Source organism: Amphiura filiformis, chromosome 12, assembly GCF_039555335.1.
Source record: "Amphiura filiformis chromosome 12, Afil_fr2py, whole genome shotgun sequence".
NCBI lineage: Eukaryota > Metazoa > Echinodermata > Ophiuroidea > Amphilepidida > Amphiuridae > Amphiura > Amphiura filiformis.
This window is the reverse complement of record NC_092639.1, coordinates 16,449,134-16,465,828: the sequence shown is the minus strand read 5'-3', so window position 1 is coordinate 16,465,828 and position 16,695 is coordinate 16,449,134. Positions and strand designations below refer to the sequence as shown.

At 37.7% G+C, this 16,695-nt stretch overlaps 1 protein-coding gene across 6 annotated transcripts in view; it reads right to left on the bottom strand.

Moving 5' to 3' along the window:
• Positions 1 to 14,534: 14,534 nt before the first annotated feature.
• The window catches only part of LOC140165866 (sister chromatid cohesion protein DCC1-like), a 29,247-nt gene continuing 27,086 nt past the window's right edge, over positions 14,535 to 16,695 (bottom strand). For all 6 annotated transcript variants that reach the window (XM_072189202.1, XM_072189201.1, XM_072189204.1 and 3 more), the window contains one exon: positions 14,535 to 16,381. In XM_072189202.1, coding sequence (XP_072045303.1) covers positions 16,270 to 16,381 — 112 coding nt within the window. In that variant the 3' untranslated portion in view covers positions 14,535 to 16,269. The remainder of the gene's footprint in view (positions 16,382 to 16,695) is intronic.

The following is a 16,695-nucleotide window of genomic DNA, read 5'->3' as shown; positions in this document are numbered from 1 at the left end:
ACCCGTACCCGTACTCATGGCCCGGGACCCGTACCCGTACCCGTACTCATGGCCTGGGACCCGCACCCGTACCCGTACTCATGGTCCAGGACCCGTACCCGTACCCGTGGACACGGGTACCATGGGTACGGGTACCATACCATACAGTGCCTGCCTACATGCATGTAAGAAAGTGAGAGTAGATCTACTCTCACTTCTCACAAGCATGTTAACTCCACTGCACTGTGTCCTCTGATCATAGACATAATCAAAACAATAGGTTACATGGATGGGGTTGGGTGGAGAGTAACACATGCATGGATCCAGATAGCAAGTGCCCTAAATTGTAGCCTGGCCCAGGGCCCTGAAAAAGGTAAATCTAGTCCTGGCTACACAAAATGTACATGTATGTTACACACTGGGTAGATACCTACATTGTCATGATTGTGACAGCCTCCAGCCTATACACACTGTATGCCACCCCTACATGTATACTACATGTAGCATTCACACTCTGACTGATACAGAAAAAATAGCAAACTGGAAGTAAAACATTTCAAGAAATTGTTGTTTGTGGTGAATTTCAAGTTACATGTATCATGTTTTGATGGTTTCGCTTCGTTATTCCGAAGGGTCGTTATTCCGAAGGTTCATTACTCCGAATTAACGATAAGGTTCGTTATTCCGAAGGACCGTTATTCCGAAGGGTCATTACTCGAATTTACAACAAGGTTCGGTATTCCGAAGGGTCGTTATTCCGAAGGGTCGTTATTCCGAAGGGTCATTACTCCGAATTTAAAACAGGGCTCGTTATTCCGAATTTACAACTAGGCTCGTTATTCCGAATTTAAAACCAGGCTTGTTATTCCGAATTTAAAGCAAGGCTCGTTATTCCGAGGGTCATTACTCCGAATTTAAAACAGGGCTCGTTATTCCGAATTTACAACTAGGCTCGTTATTCCGAATTTAAAATAAGGCTCGTTATTCCGAATATAAAACTAGGCTCGTTATTCCGAAGGGTCATTACTCCGAATTTAAAACCACGCTCGTTATTCCGAATTTAAAACAAGGGTCGTTATTCCGAAGGGTCATTACTCGAATTTAAAGCAAGGTTCGATATTCCGAATTTAAAATAAGGCTCGTTATTCCGAATTTAAAACAAGGGTCGTTATTCCGAAGGGTCATTAATTACTCCGAATTTAAAACCATGCTCGTTATTCCGAATTTAAAACCATGCTCGTTATTCCGAATTTAAAACAAGGGTCGTTATTCCGAAGGGTCATTACTCGAATTTAAAGCAAGGTTCGATATTCCGAATTTAAAATAAGGCTCGTTATTCCGAATTTAAAACAAGGATCGTTATTCCGAAGGGTCATTACTCCGAATTTAAAACCAGGCTCGTTATTCCGAATTTAAAACCATGCTCGTTATTCCGAATTTAAAACAAGGGTCGTTATTCCGAAGGGTCATTACTCCGAATTTAAAGCAAGGTTCGATATTCCGAATTGAAAATAAGGCTCGTTATTCCGAATTTAAAACAAGGGTCGTTATTCCGAAGGGTCATTACTCCGAATTTAAAACCAGGCTCGTTATTCCGAATTTAAAACAAGGGTCGTTATTCCGAAGGGTCATTACTCCGAATTTATATTAAGGTTCATTATTCCGAAGGGTCGTTACTCCGAATTTAATATGAGACTCGTTATTCCGAAGGGTCATTACTCGAATTAAAAAGTAGGCTCGTTATTCCGAATTTAAAACTAGGTTCGTTATTCCGAATTTAAAACAAGGGTCGTTATTCCGAAGGGTCATTATTCCGAATTTAAAAGAAGGCTCGTTATTCCGAATTTAAAACAAGGGTCGTTATTCCGAAGGGTCATTATTCCGAATTTAAAATTAGGCTCGTTATTCCGAATTTTAAACAAGGGTCGTTATTCGAAGGGTCATTACTCCGAATTTCGGAGTATGACCCTTCGAGATTGATCCTTCGGAATAACGAACCTGGTTGTAAATTCGATTCAATAGGGTTCGTTATTCCGAAGGGTCGTTACTCCGAAAAGACAATAATGGGCCTTATAGGTAAAAAAAGAAAGAAAAAAAGAAAGAAGAAGAGGAATGGAGAGAGAGAGAGATAAAAATATAGACAAAATGAAAGGATATAAAGAGAGGAATAAAAGAAAGAACGAAGAAAGGGGAGGGCGAGAGAGAGAAGAGAGACAAAGAAAGACAAAATAATAGAAAAAAGACAAAAAGCAGACAAAAAATAAAGAAAGTAATAAAAGAAAGTAATAAAAGAAAGAAGGAAAGAAAGAAAGAAAGAGACAGACAGAAAAAAGAATTAAACAAAAAAAAATGACGAAAGGCAGGCAGACAGACAAAACATAAAGAAATACAAAATTAAAAAAAAAAATGACGGATAGAGAGAGAGAGAGAAAGAAAAAAAGACAAACAGAAATATAAAAAGAAAGAAAGACATACAGACACACAGACACAGAAAGAAAGAAAGAACGAAAGAAAGAAAAAAAGAAAAGAATGAGAAGAAAGAAAATAAGTAAGCAAGTAAATAAGAAAGAAAGAAAAAAAAAAGAATGGCCAAAACTTGCAAAAAATATAGTCAGTCAAATATTAAAAAGTAACACAGAAAGCTCATAAACAGTACCACACAACTTAAGTTATAATGAATCATTCAACACATTTTTTGTTTCATTTGATATGATGACACATTTCAGTGAAGTGCACTTGTGAGCAATGACACCCAATGCCTTTAATTTCTTATACTTATAATTGCAAAATCTGGCCTTATTAGGCCTACAGTCAGAAATATTTTTTGTTACATAATAATTAGTTTTGAGATGAAAAAAAATGAAACATTTATCACTTATTTACAAATGCAAATTGAATCACAAAACATGGCTTGGCTATTTGCAATAATAAAAAAAGATACAAAAACAAAATTTTCTGTAATAAAATAGGTTTAATAACCAGTTTAACTATACAAGTTTGTCAAAATTGCCTCATAAAAACAATAAAATACAAAAGAAATTGCATACGTGCATTAGTAAAGGAATGATTAGTCTCGGTCCCAGCCGGTTTGTGCTCCTCCGTCACTTTGTTTAGTGACGAAGGAGCACAAACCGGCTGGGACCGAGACTAAGGAATGATAAGTGGTTTCAATTTTGCGTTATCTTGTCCACGTCTATGACCATAATGAGAACCGAATATCCGATATCTTTCAAATAAAAATGCCAATTGAAGCTGCAATTTCAAAGAAATTAAATATGAGAAAACCCGAATATGACTTAATTATAGGTTAATACATGCGTATCACTTGTTGGGAGTGAAATTATACAAAACTAGATTTCGCGGTTCTCGGGTTGGGCGGTTCTCGTGATAGGCCTATCTCTAATTACCCAACGCCCGTTACCTATAATACTTGTCCTGACCTTTCAAACTACTATACGATATACGTCTCTGAATGATTAAGACACAACTATCAACTGTTTTGTAGCTGTGACGCTTACTTCGGAACCTATAATCTGAAAACCCATCGTTCGCCTCTTCCAAACCCTGTCCTGCAACCACATCGGAGGACCCAAAAATACCCCGAAATAGTAGTGTCTAGATGTAGGCCGTCAATTCAATCGGGAGAAATGTGAACGCAAACGGGTTACCGTAGGCCTTACCATAACTGATGATTTTTATGTTAATCATGTCTTTAAAATAAGCCTATTGGTCCGATGAGATGCACCTGTTACTGTTAGTCACTGTAATGCTTTCCGATGCTCGCACTGCGCCCGTCCGTACCTCGCGCACTACGCGATAGCGCACCGCGCACACGCGATACGCACCGCGAGCTCGCGTTATATGCACCGCGAGCACGCGTTAGCGAGCCACGCGCACGCGATAGCGCGCGGACAGAGGGACGGACGGACACGCCATAATTAGTATTAAGATAATGCACGCGTACTGAGATGTTGATGCGTCTAAAGGTCCGTTCATACTACCACCGCATTTGCGATGCGTTGCTTTGCGATGCGGTGCGTTGCCGCACTGCATCGTACTGCAAACTACTGCATTGCGATATCGCAATGAAGTTAAATACATTTTAACTTGGAATTGCGACGAGTTGCGTTGAGTTGCGGCAAAAGTAATCGATATATCGGCTTCGCAAAGCAACGCATCGCAAATGCGGTGGTATAGTATGAACGAACCTTAATGCACGAGCCTCGAAGGGGGGAGTGCATTAGACGCATCAACATCTCAGTACAAGTGCATTATTTTGTACAATTTCTCGAGGAACAAGTGATACGCATTTATTAACCTATTTCATACACGAGAAAAAAAAATCCTGTTACTTTTTCATTTTTGTAACAAAATTGTTACTAAAAATTTGGGAAATGCAGGCAAATACAAATGCACCAACTCGCAAGTAAAATGAACGCGTCCGAAAGCACTGCGAGTACTACGCGGAGTGCGCGCCCGTGCAATTATACAACATTTATGCACGGCTAGTAATTTACTAAAGCTGGTTTCATACTTTCTGCCGCTTGCCGCTGAGCGGCATGACGCTTCATCATGCCGCTTGTACTTTTCTGCAAGCGGGCGGCACACCGCTAAGCGGCAGCGGCATGACTCTGAAAGCTACTCTTGCCGCTCAGCACCGCTCCAAAATCGTATTTTGTTCTCATACGTCAGAGCGGCACCGCTCCGAGTTGACTTGAATTCAACTCCCAGCGGTGCTGCCGCGGCGGCAAAGCGGTGGAGTAATCGATATATCGGCTTGCCGCTGGTCACCGCTAGCGTTTTTAGTGAGATTGCGCAGTGAAGTAAAATCATCTTCAGAGCGGCAAAGCGGCAAGCGGCAGGAAAGTATGAAACCAGCATTACGGAGGCTTTGATTGGTTCTCACTATCTAGGAGTGTATACAATATCATCATTTCGCCATTTGCCCACTTCAGTGCCCCCCTTTGTTTTTTGGTTTTTTTGTTTCTTTGCATTCCGTACCCATTCAAATCTTCGAGGTGTAACTTTTCATTAATCTCCTAATCTATACAATGAAAATTGAGTTTCTGCATGACTATTCCGACACGCCTTTTTATTATGATGTTGCGAAAACAAAATTTGATTAGCAAGCTAGCCAGAGCTGCATCATCTTTTCTTCCATAATATAGTACATGAAAATACAATGCGTTTGGTGAATTGTAATTCATTATGGAAATATAATAGACATATTAATATTGAATAGCAAAAACTTGTTGCATCGAATATTCGACGTGGACCAAAAAGTGACACTAACAATACCAAATCCTTTTATCTAAAAACATTGAAAATCTCACCGTATTATCAAACTTTTGATAACATTTTCAAACATATTTTCTCATTTTTAAATAGGCCTATATCACATTCTCAAAGATCATAGTTTGCCAATACCATGTTCCTGGTTTTGAGGGAGCGATTGACATATTTTGATACAGTTTTCTTATAATTGACACCCTTCCTGACGTTGATGACGTTTTGGGCGCTTTGGCTCGGCTAACTCTAATCAGCCGGAATCAGTGGACCGGAAAATTCAGGGCAACTTTCATTGCATCAAAAATGCGTCATTAAAGGGGAAAACCCCGGGAAAAACATATCAAGTACTGAGTAAAATGAAATCATTTACTAAGATATATTATTACTGACTTTTCCTTGGTCTCACATGAAATTTCTTAACATATCCAAACTGAATGTAGAACGTAGCCTTTAAAGTGTAAGCCTATACCCGGGGCCGTTTTTTATACGAGGGATCCAACATGAAAGCTTACATCGGCTTTGCCATTTCAAGCAGCTTTTGATGACATAATGGTAATCTAGCTGAAACTTAACCAGGTATTTTCTTGTTTTGAAAGGTCCAGTAGCTTCTAGTGACAGAATTTAAACTTCTGAAGTCCAAAATCAAATATCTACAGTTGGTAAACATCATTAGCAAACATTCCTGACTTGAATATCTAAAAGTTGATATCCATGGTTTAAAAAGGGCACCTGAGTTTGAGAATAATTGTACAAGTGTGCTCTTTTCAAATATGTATTTGGATTTCCCTTACGATAATACATGTGAGAGATATAAAGGCTCGAAATGGTAAAGAGACTTTCGAGATAACCTATACTTAGAATGTCATGTACGTAGAACTATAATAAAAAGGGTTATGCAAGGGCCACTAGTTGTCCTGTATGTAGAACCCCTACAACCTGTTTGTTTCTAAGATTGTGTCATCAGTTGATTAATAGGCCTACTCTGTCTTCGTGTTCATGGATTTCAACCCTAAAAGTTCAGTGAGAGCACTCAACTTTTGAATAGACGGGTATAATGTGCCTGTCAAGAGTTATCTTATAACTGGCACCCATCCTGACGTTGATGGCGTTTTGGGCGTATTTGGCTCGACTAACTCCAATCAGCTGGAATTAGCGGACCGGAAAACTGCCAGCGAGATAGCTAGATCTCACACCACTCTTCGCCATACATACATTCTCCCAGCCACATTTCCCTAACATAATATGAAATGAAAAAAAAAGGGAAATTTAGTTCGGCAGAGGCGCCATCCAGTTTTCTGGTCCGCTAATTCCGGCTGATTGGAATTAGCCGAATAATAAGAAAAGACCCCTTTTTTAAAGTCAATATGCTAGATGAGACCCTCCTTCTTTTTTACATTCTACCCAATCTTATCATAAAAATGCCATGAAGTAATTAATGAAGAAACTTAAAATCAAACTATTGGCATCTATATTTCTATTGCAAATTTGCAAAAAATTAAAACTTTTGAAATTTGTTCCATATTTATTGAAATTTCTCTACCCGATAACTCCCTTTTTCAAGTCTTATACCCAATAAACCCATTTTGTCAAAAATTTACACGCAATTACCCTTTTTTCATTTTATAATACCCAATAAACCCTTTTAATCACCATTTATTACCGACAGGCCCCTACTACCCAACGCCTGTCGGCACTATACCCCCAACCATCCTCCCCCCCCCGAGTTCAGTAGGGCATACATGTTTAGAAAATGAACGCTTTTCCAGTTTTTTGGCCACATAGGGGCCAAAAATTACTTTATGGCCAATTTTGTCAATAACGAAGCATTTTAGACAGTGCAAACAAATCCTTCTTTGACTTGCTTTTGCATGACGAGCAATTTGAGACCATTTGCGTTGAAATCGGAGCATTTTTAATTTTTGGCCCCATGTGTGGCCAAAAAAACTGACCACCGCCCAAAATTTGACCTTTTTGCTTATAACTCAAGAACGGTAAGTCGCAGGTAGGTCAAAATATACTTTTTCTGAATCCTTGCAATGAGAGGAATAATTTGTTAACCAGATTTGAGCAACTTTGAAATTTGACCACTGTGTTGACCTTTAACCTTGAATATGGCCGGAGTGCCGGGACATATTTTTGTTAACATCTTGAATGTGTTATAGGGGAATTAAAAGCGAAAACAAACATTTAAATAGGAATCTATTCTTTATGCAAATCACACATTATTGCTTTAAATGTGTTTATCGTTAGGCCATAGACCTAGGGGCTATAGTTAGCCCTTAGTGTTTTTGAGTATTTACGTGACTGTTTAATTTACTGTTTAATTTGGTTAATTTAGTCTTTACCTCATGTACCTTAACTGTAATCATGGTAACCTTTAAAGGTATTACAAAGTAAACGTATTGAAGTGTTTAAACAAGTATTTAAAACCCAAACATTTAAATTTTCGGTGCATTAATAGGGAACGCTATTATTATACCAATTCATGTTTAACAAAAATCTAACTCCATACTGTTTTTATCGTTCATTAAAAAAAGTTAGGTTTCTAGCATGTTTCGTTTTGTACCTTTACTCTGTTGAAATCCCGACTTTTATTTAACCAAAGTATTAATTAATTAGTTAATTGATTAATTAGTTTCTTTCTTTCTTTCTTTCTTTCTTTCTTTCTTTCTTTCTTTCTTTCTTTCTTTCTTTCTTTCTTTCTTTCTTTTTTCTTTCTTTCTTTCTTTCTTTCTTTCTTTTTCTTTCTTTTGTATTGTTTTTTTACCTATAAGGCCCATTATTGTCATTTCGGAGTAATGACCCTTCGGAATAACGAACCCTATTGAATCGAATTTACAACCAGGTTCGTTATTCCGAAGGGACAATACTCCGAAGGGTCATTACTCCAAAATTCGGAGTAATGACCCTTCGAATAACGACCCTTGTTTTAAATTCGGAATAACGAGCATGGTTTTAAATTCGGAATAACGAGCCTGGTTTTAAATTCGGAGTAATGACCCTTCGGAATAACGAGCCTTGTTTTAAATTCGGAATAACGAGCATGGTATTAAATTCGGAATAACGAGCATGGTTTTAAATTCGGAGTAATGACCCTTCGGAATAACGACCCTTGTTTTAAATTCGGAATAACGACCCTTGTTTTAAATTCGGAATATCGAACCTTGCTTTAAATTCGGAGTAATGACCCTTCGGAATAACGACCCTTGTTTTAAATTCGGAATAACGAGCATGGTTTTAAATTCGGAATAACGAGCCTACTTTTTAATTCGGAGTAATGACCCTTCGGAATAACGAGTCTCATATTAAATTCGGAGTAACGACCCTTCGGAATAATGAACCTTAATATAAATTCGGAGTAATGACCCTTCGGAATAACGACCCTTGTTTTAAATTCGGAATAACGAGACTTATTTTAAATTCGGAATATCGAACCTTGCTTTAAATTCGGAGTAATGACCCTTCGGAATAAGACCCTTGTTTTAAATTCGGAATAACGAGACTTATTTTAAATTCGGAATATCGAACCTTGGTTTAAATTCGGAGTAATGACCCTTCGGAATAACGAGCCTTATTTTAAATTCGGAATATCGAACCTTGCTTTAAATTCGGAGTAATGACCCTTCGGAATAACGACCCTTGTTTTAAATTCGGAATAACGAGCCTTATTTTAAATTCGGAATATCGAACCTTGCTTTAAATTCGGAGTAATGACCCTTCGGAATAACGACCCTTGTTTTAAATTCGGAATAACGAGACTTATTTTAAATTCGGAATATCAAACCTTGCTTTAAATTCGGAGTAATGACCCTTCGGAATAACGACCCTTGTTTTAAATTCGGAATAACGAGCCTTATTTTAAATTCGGAATATCGAACCTTGCTTTAAATTCGGAGTAATGACCCTTCGGAATAACGACCCTTGTTTTAAATTCGGAATAACGAGACTTATTTTAAATTCGGAGTAATGACCCTTCGGAATAACGAGCCTAGTTTTAAATTCGGAATAACGAGCCTTATTTTAAATTCGGAATAACGACCCTTGTTTTAAATTCGGAATAACGAGCGTGGTTTTAAATTCGAGTAATGACCCTTCGGAATAACGAGCCTAGTTTTAAATTCGGAATAACGAGCCTTATTTTAAATTCGGAATAATGAGCCTACTTGTAAATTCGGAATAACGAGCCCTGTTTTAAATTCGAGTAATGACCCTTGAATAACGAGCCTTGTTTTAAATTCGGAATAACGAGCCTTGTTTTAAATTCGGAATAACGAGCCTAGTTGTAAATTCGGAATAACGAGCCCTGTTTTAAATTCGAGTAATGACCCTTGAATAACGACCCTTGAATAACGACCCTTCGAATAATGACCCTTCGAGTAATGACCCTTCGAATAGTGAACCTTCGAGTAATGACCCTTGAATAATGAGCCTTGTTGTAAATTCAGAGTAATGACCCTTCGAATAACGGTCCTTCGGAATAACGACATGACCCCGTTTTGATATCATTATTATAGCATTATTTCATTCATCATTTTAATATTCCCCATCCAAATACACTCCCCTAGCACAAGTGCACACATAAAAACTACATTTTCCCACCACATGCATTTGGGCAGTGTGTGCATTTGAGTCAAATGATGCATAGTTCCTTTGCCATACCATGTTTACAGAAATTTATGATTTATTGGAGCTTATAGGCAAAATACTAATAATTATCCAGATGTGCATAATTAATGATAATAATTATATTAAGCTAATGGATAATCTGGTGGATGTGTGCTGGGATGTGTGGATGTCCATGAAAGGCTTCACTAAATTTGATATTGACAATTAAGTCTACAAATTTTGGATCAAATTTGAAATCCAGTTGATGTTTTGAGGTGAATAATAACTTGAATGCTATATCACTGCTAAATGTATGTTGAAATTAGTATTGTGCAGTCTGTGTGTCAATACACAGACATAGTTTACATGATTTTTTCATCCCAAAATATTTAAGCTAGATTCACTAAGACCATCACCAATCTCTTTTTGTACTTGATTAATTCCACAAAACCAGTTCTACAATGTTCTGTAAATGGAAGTACTTCTTAGCAAATAGAAATGTCTCAGCAACTCATGGCACACACAACAAATTAAAATGTTGTATATGGCCCATTTCACGGTTAGGCGCCACTTTTAGTGAAAAAAACTCGAAATTTTCAAAATGGATTAAATTTAATTTAATAGGGGTTTTCTTTTCCAAATAAGACCAGATTTTCATAAAAATATCATTTCCCAGCTTAAATCTCGCTACTTCTTGAAGAAAATTATGATTTATTATCTCATGTTATGTAATTTTTAAACAAATTTGATCAATATTGAGTAGTGTATATTTATACTTTGACTGTCCAATACATATATCATAGATATTTAAAATAAACGAGTATGTCATAGGCTCCCTTCTGACCAAATTTGGGCAAATTTTGTTGTGTAATGACAAATTTATTGCCACTTTAATGTAATTTTTGTGGTAAAAAAGGGAAATTGACATGAAAAGGTTTACTCAACAATTTTAATAATCAATGAATGACTCTGATATTGCACAGCTTTGAAGGTCATAATATGGGTAATGTTCACAAATAATATCAGCCAGTTTGAAAACACAGGTCAAATTCAAGATTCTGATGTTTGTGCAATTTTGGATGTGACTGATGTCAATGTGAACGGAAACCACACACTGTAAAGCAGAGTATGTTTCAGAAAATAATGATTCAAAGAGTTTTCACACACTCAGTGAATTAAATGGGATATATTGAAACATATCAACCTGTGTTAGTGTTCATTTTAAAACATTGTTTACAATTTATAGAAGTGGATGTGACATTTTCAATTGTGAACGGAATGTTTCATTATGATAACCAGTTTGCTTGTCAAAAATATAAGCTTTGGGCACTTCTAACACATATATTTTGTGAGATTCTATTGAATTGAGCAATGCTAAAACGTTTTTCCTGACCCTTTATATTTTTGACAAGCAAAATGTTTATAATTTACTGAAATGTTCCGTTCACAATTGAAAATGTCACATCCGCTTCTGTAAATTGTATACAAAACTGTCCTCTAAAGACAAAGACAAAGCTTTGAAATAATCATATATGACATGTACAAAATAATAAACCTATTTTAGAAAGTCAAATATCATGTTGTTTAAGTATTTTGGCCTAAAACTACTAATTTTGAGGATGTGACATGTGAACGGAAATTGAAGCTTTTTGAATCTCCTGTCACAATTAAAGAAGGCATACTGAATTAAAGATTTGTTGTGCCTTTTGATCCCCCACAAACCTGTAATGAAATAAATTCAAACTGGCATCCTAGTCCCATTCCTGTCTTAGTTCTTTGAAGAAACTATTTTGGATGTGACAGATACCATGGATGTGACACATGTGAACGGAAACTTTGAAATGACATCTGCAAGCTAAGTTGATGAAGGAGTTTTCATTAAATGGTGTCATTAGATAGCTCATAGCAGGAGATTTTTAAAAATCAAGGAGAAAAAATTCTGCCACATTTTGTTAATAAATTATACTATTTGGAAAATTAATCGGATGTGACAAAATTGTGAACGGAATTTGTTGGCAAAAATTCAAAATATCGCTGTATCTACATATTAAGAGCAACAAGTGTAATTTGTTCAACAAATAGTAACAAGACTTTGAACTTTACTAAAACACACTAGTTTGCCATTCATGTAAAGTATTAGTCGATCTATTCCACATTGAATAAGGTACATAGATGTGAACGGAAAATGTCACATCCGAATTCAGAAATTTACATGTAAATGGTTCTCATGCTAGTTTAACTGACAACTATTTACTTTGTTCATGTATGGCTGTATAGTGCAACTTGTTCACTACATAAAAACAACAAAAGCAGCTGGTAGGCTCAACATAGTTAAAAGTGGCAGCATTGGAAAATAAATGTCTGTTTCCAGGTTGCTAGTGAAATGTGGTTTTTTGACCACTTCTGACCCCTGTGCGCCCTGAAAGATAAAACTAGAAAGGCCGATTAAGCTAATGGAGGTAGGCCATACAGAGACAATGAAAAATCACCAACAGTAAATTCTGTAACCCCATTATTTTTTACACACCAGGCCAGATATGTTGAAAATCAAAAAGTGGCGCCTAACCGTGAAATGGGCCATATGCTTATGACAAAATTAATTTCTCTAATTCTGTTGGTGCGAAATGTAGTTTAATTCATTTGTTGTGGTATTAATGACATCAAAGAGTGTATTTACAGCAAGGTATAATAGCCAATAAATTAATGTCAATAATCAATAACAACAGCTTTGTTTATACCCATGTACCCATACCGGACTCATACAATGTTTCTAGTCCCAATATCTGTACCCGTACCCATGGCCCGTACCCGTACCCATACTGGGACCCGTACCCGTACCCGTACTCGAGTCCCCATTTCCGTACCCGCTACCCGTACTCATGGCTCCGGACCCGCACCCGTACTGCATTACCCGCACCCTATTTTGGGTTCGGACCCGTACCCGTACCCATCGCTTCGGACCCGTACCCATACCCATGGCCTGGGACCCGCACCCGTACCCATAGTCTGGGACCCGTACCCGTACCCGTACTCATGGCTCGGACCCGTACCCGTACCCGTACTCATGACGGGTCCCAATCCCGGGGGGATCACTCACATACCAAAGTGGTATGCATGCTCGTCCCAGCACCTCAAAAATGGACCCTAAATGGCGTAATCAGTGTGGAAAGATTTCACCCCTTATTGGCGTAAGACTCTGTAAATCTTACCCCTAAAATATGGCATAATTCGACGTAAGAAGCTAAAATGGACCCCTAAATGGCGTAAATTCTAAAACAAACCCACTGAAGTTGAAAAAATATACCCTAAACGTCGAAACTTTACCTGAAAAGCACCCTTTTTTCTAAAAACGGCGACGCCGCCACAAGGCCAAAAAATCAACCCTTTTTCGACGTTTTTGGGGACGAGCATGCGTACCACTTTGGTATGCGAGTGACCCCCCCGGGGTCCCAATACTACAAGTCTGACACCAAGTAAAATAAGGATAAGTTTACAAAAGCTAGAAAGGAGTACAACCATGCAAAGAAAGCCAGAAGGAGCTATAACAACAAGTTAAGGAAAGAACTCTCAGATGGTAGCCTCAGCAGCAACAAATGGTGGAACACTGTTAACACCCTGTCTGGTAAGTCCACCAGAGTTGATATACAAGTGCTGAAGGATGGGCGTCAAGTCTACCATATCACATCAAAAGACAAAGCTGAAAAATTTTGCCAGACCTTTGCTGCAGAAGAATCTGCTCCCGAAGTTTAGCATTCAGCAACATGCTCAATGGAAAAGATAGCCTTCAAGGTCAGAGATGTAAGGAAGCTTCTTAGGAATCTGCGACCAGACAAAGCTACTTTTTCTGATGAAATCCCTGCAAGAGTCCTGAAGGAGTGCAGCGCAGAACTTGCATGACTACTCTGCCTGCAGTTTGAGCTTAGTGCTTCTCCAATGGAGTTTTTCCAAGTCAATGGAAGACTACATCTGCCATCCCTATTCACAAGAGAGATTCGAAGTCTAATCCATATGTACTGCCCATCTCTGTGCTCTGCTTCATCAGCAAGGTCATGGAGGCTGTTGTACAGAACCAACTTCAGAAGTACCTCTTTGGAAACGAACTGATAACAGATAGACAGTTTGCATTTAGGCCACACAACAGCACAGCTGACATCCTTACCATTCTGACCCAAGAGTGGTCTAACTCCCTGGACAGAGGCAACGAAGTGCGCCTGATTGCCCTGAATATCTAAGGCGCATTTGACAAGCTGCTCACCTGGATCAGGAGCTCCATGACAGATTGTTCCATTAAAGTTTTCTTATCTTGCCAGTCATCAAGTACTTACTCCATCAATGAATCAGTTCCCCGGGGGTCAATATTGGACAAACTTTTGTTCTCTGTCTTCATTGATGACCTGGGTGATGAGTGTGAAAACCAACTCTACCCCTACGCAGATGATTCCTTGTTTTGTGAGATTACATCTAGAGACAACAGAACCCTGAGGTCGTTACTGCGAGCCTGAACAGAGACTTGGAGGAAATGAGGATCTGAGCTGACAGATGGAAGGTGACACTCGAGCCATCAAAATGTAAGGCAATAACAATATCAAGAGAGAGGAATCCGCCTGTGTGTGTAATTTTGAATAACTATCTCATATTTGACCATTTCAGGTTACATTTTATTTTGCCCCTCCTGACCAAGAAAGCTGCCTACGCCCCTGGGTATCAGTTATGTTCACCCCTGTATATCCAGAAAAAGACAAATATGTGACCCAATAGGAGTACAAGGCACATTGCGTGAAATATCAAAATTGAGATATATTCATATTTGTGACCAGCTCCAACAAAACCCGGAACAAGTCGCCAGACACATTTTTGAGTTATTGGCCTTTAAAGAAGGCATTCCCATAAAAAAATAAAAATTTTGGCTGTGGGACTAAATGGACTTTCAAATCCTTGAAATTACTTATTGAAAACAGGTTTATTTAATCAATAAATAACAGTTGAATTATGATAATCCCTATTCAATCCTGTGTAAGGCAAGAAACTAATTGGCATATTTCTCATACTTAGCAATTCGGCAATAATATCAAGGTTATCATTTATAAAATTAGCCATATCTTGAAAAGTATTGATGCTATTTATATAATGTTGGTATCATTGTAAAGCTTATTATCTAGTGCTTACATTTTTTATTCAAATCATGAAATGTCAAAAATGCAACTTGTTCCTGGTTCTGTCGGAGCGGTCACATTTTTGTAATCTGTTAATACCTAATGAACATTTTGATACCAATATCAACATGCTACAGCATTCCTATCAAAAGTAAATATGTGTATGCATTTTGTTGTTGTATCATGCTCACTCAATGGACTTCGTAATTGCCAAGTTGAGTGTATAACCAGAAGTGATTATAATACAATGACAAGGTGCAGACCGTGCGAACACTCTCATCATTCATTTATTATAATTTTGTCATAATCGGACAATTAATGAATGAATGAATGAATTACGACACAATTACGAAAAAATACTAGTGTGGACTGGGTCTATGATGATCTAATTCTTATTCAATGGGTGCGTTTTGTAAAGAATTCACGTAATTTGATTGGTTTTCTGGTGTATAATATCTCACAATAGTTGATAGTGATATTAGTCAGGGTGCGCGCCGCCACGCAACGGCGGCACCCTTGTTGCTCCTCAATGATCGCGCGATAATGCGTTCGCGTAATACACGTGCGAGAACTAAGAATGCGATTCAGCAGCTTAGATGTTTGTGATGGTTTCGTTCATTTAAAACAACGGGATGTCCTCACAAAAGTAACTTTATTTTTTCTGAAAAAGGCAGTTTTTCTCGCAAAAATTACATTAAAACTGAATAAGAATGAGAATAAAAGATAGGATTTAGTCTTTTGCGCATCCAATATTGTGTCATAATGGATGGGCTGGCCAATATTTTTATCGTAGTGGATACCAGCGATCTTTTATTCTCTAAATCAATGATGCTTTGATACACCAAGGAAAGTTGAACAAGACACATCTCATCACACCAAATGATGCACTGGTAGAAAAATATTCCTATAATTGAAGAGTTTGGTTCCAAACCATGTTAAGTCCACAAACAAATGTTTCTGATTTACCTGTGCGGGATATTGCAATGGGTTGTTTCAGTTTCATTACAAAGCAAACAGTGGATGGATGCACAGTAACAATACTGTGTGAGGTCTTTGGTTCCCAAATGAGAACAATAGTCTGCATATTGTTAAGCAGCATTGTTATGGCAAATAATGGCTTGTTGATGGTACAACTCATTGTTGCTAATGTCAAACTTGTCAAAGTAATTGTGATTGTATCACACAAGTTAATGAGAAACATGTGGTTGTGGACTTCAATTATTGTTTTTGACATTGACTGTTATCATCGAACTGGACGCTTAGAATTGTAAAGTTTAACTCCATTGGGTCCCATGGATGATCTGGTATGTTTGGTCAATAGTGCTCCAGCTGAGGTCTTGGCTGTTACTAGGTCTCTGTAAATTATAATCAGAAAAAATAAATCATTCATGTGAGAAAAATTATAGTGAATATTACATCCTTCATTAATATATTCTCGTTCAATAATTTCTGACACTTGACAGCTGCCTTACGGTATTAACCATCAAGTTATTAAAGTAAGGTGTTTTGTGTTAGCAAATCACTACCTGTTCCTTTAAGGAGATCAGCAGTGATTGGCCAAACCAGAACATTCTAACTTTAATCAAAATTCTGATTTGTGCCTTTATGGAACAAGCATACAGGCTGTATCAACATGATTGGTTCCCAGAGGATGTTTTAAATACATTCC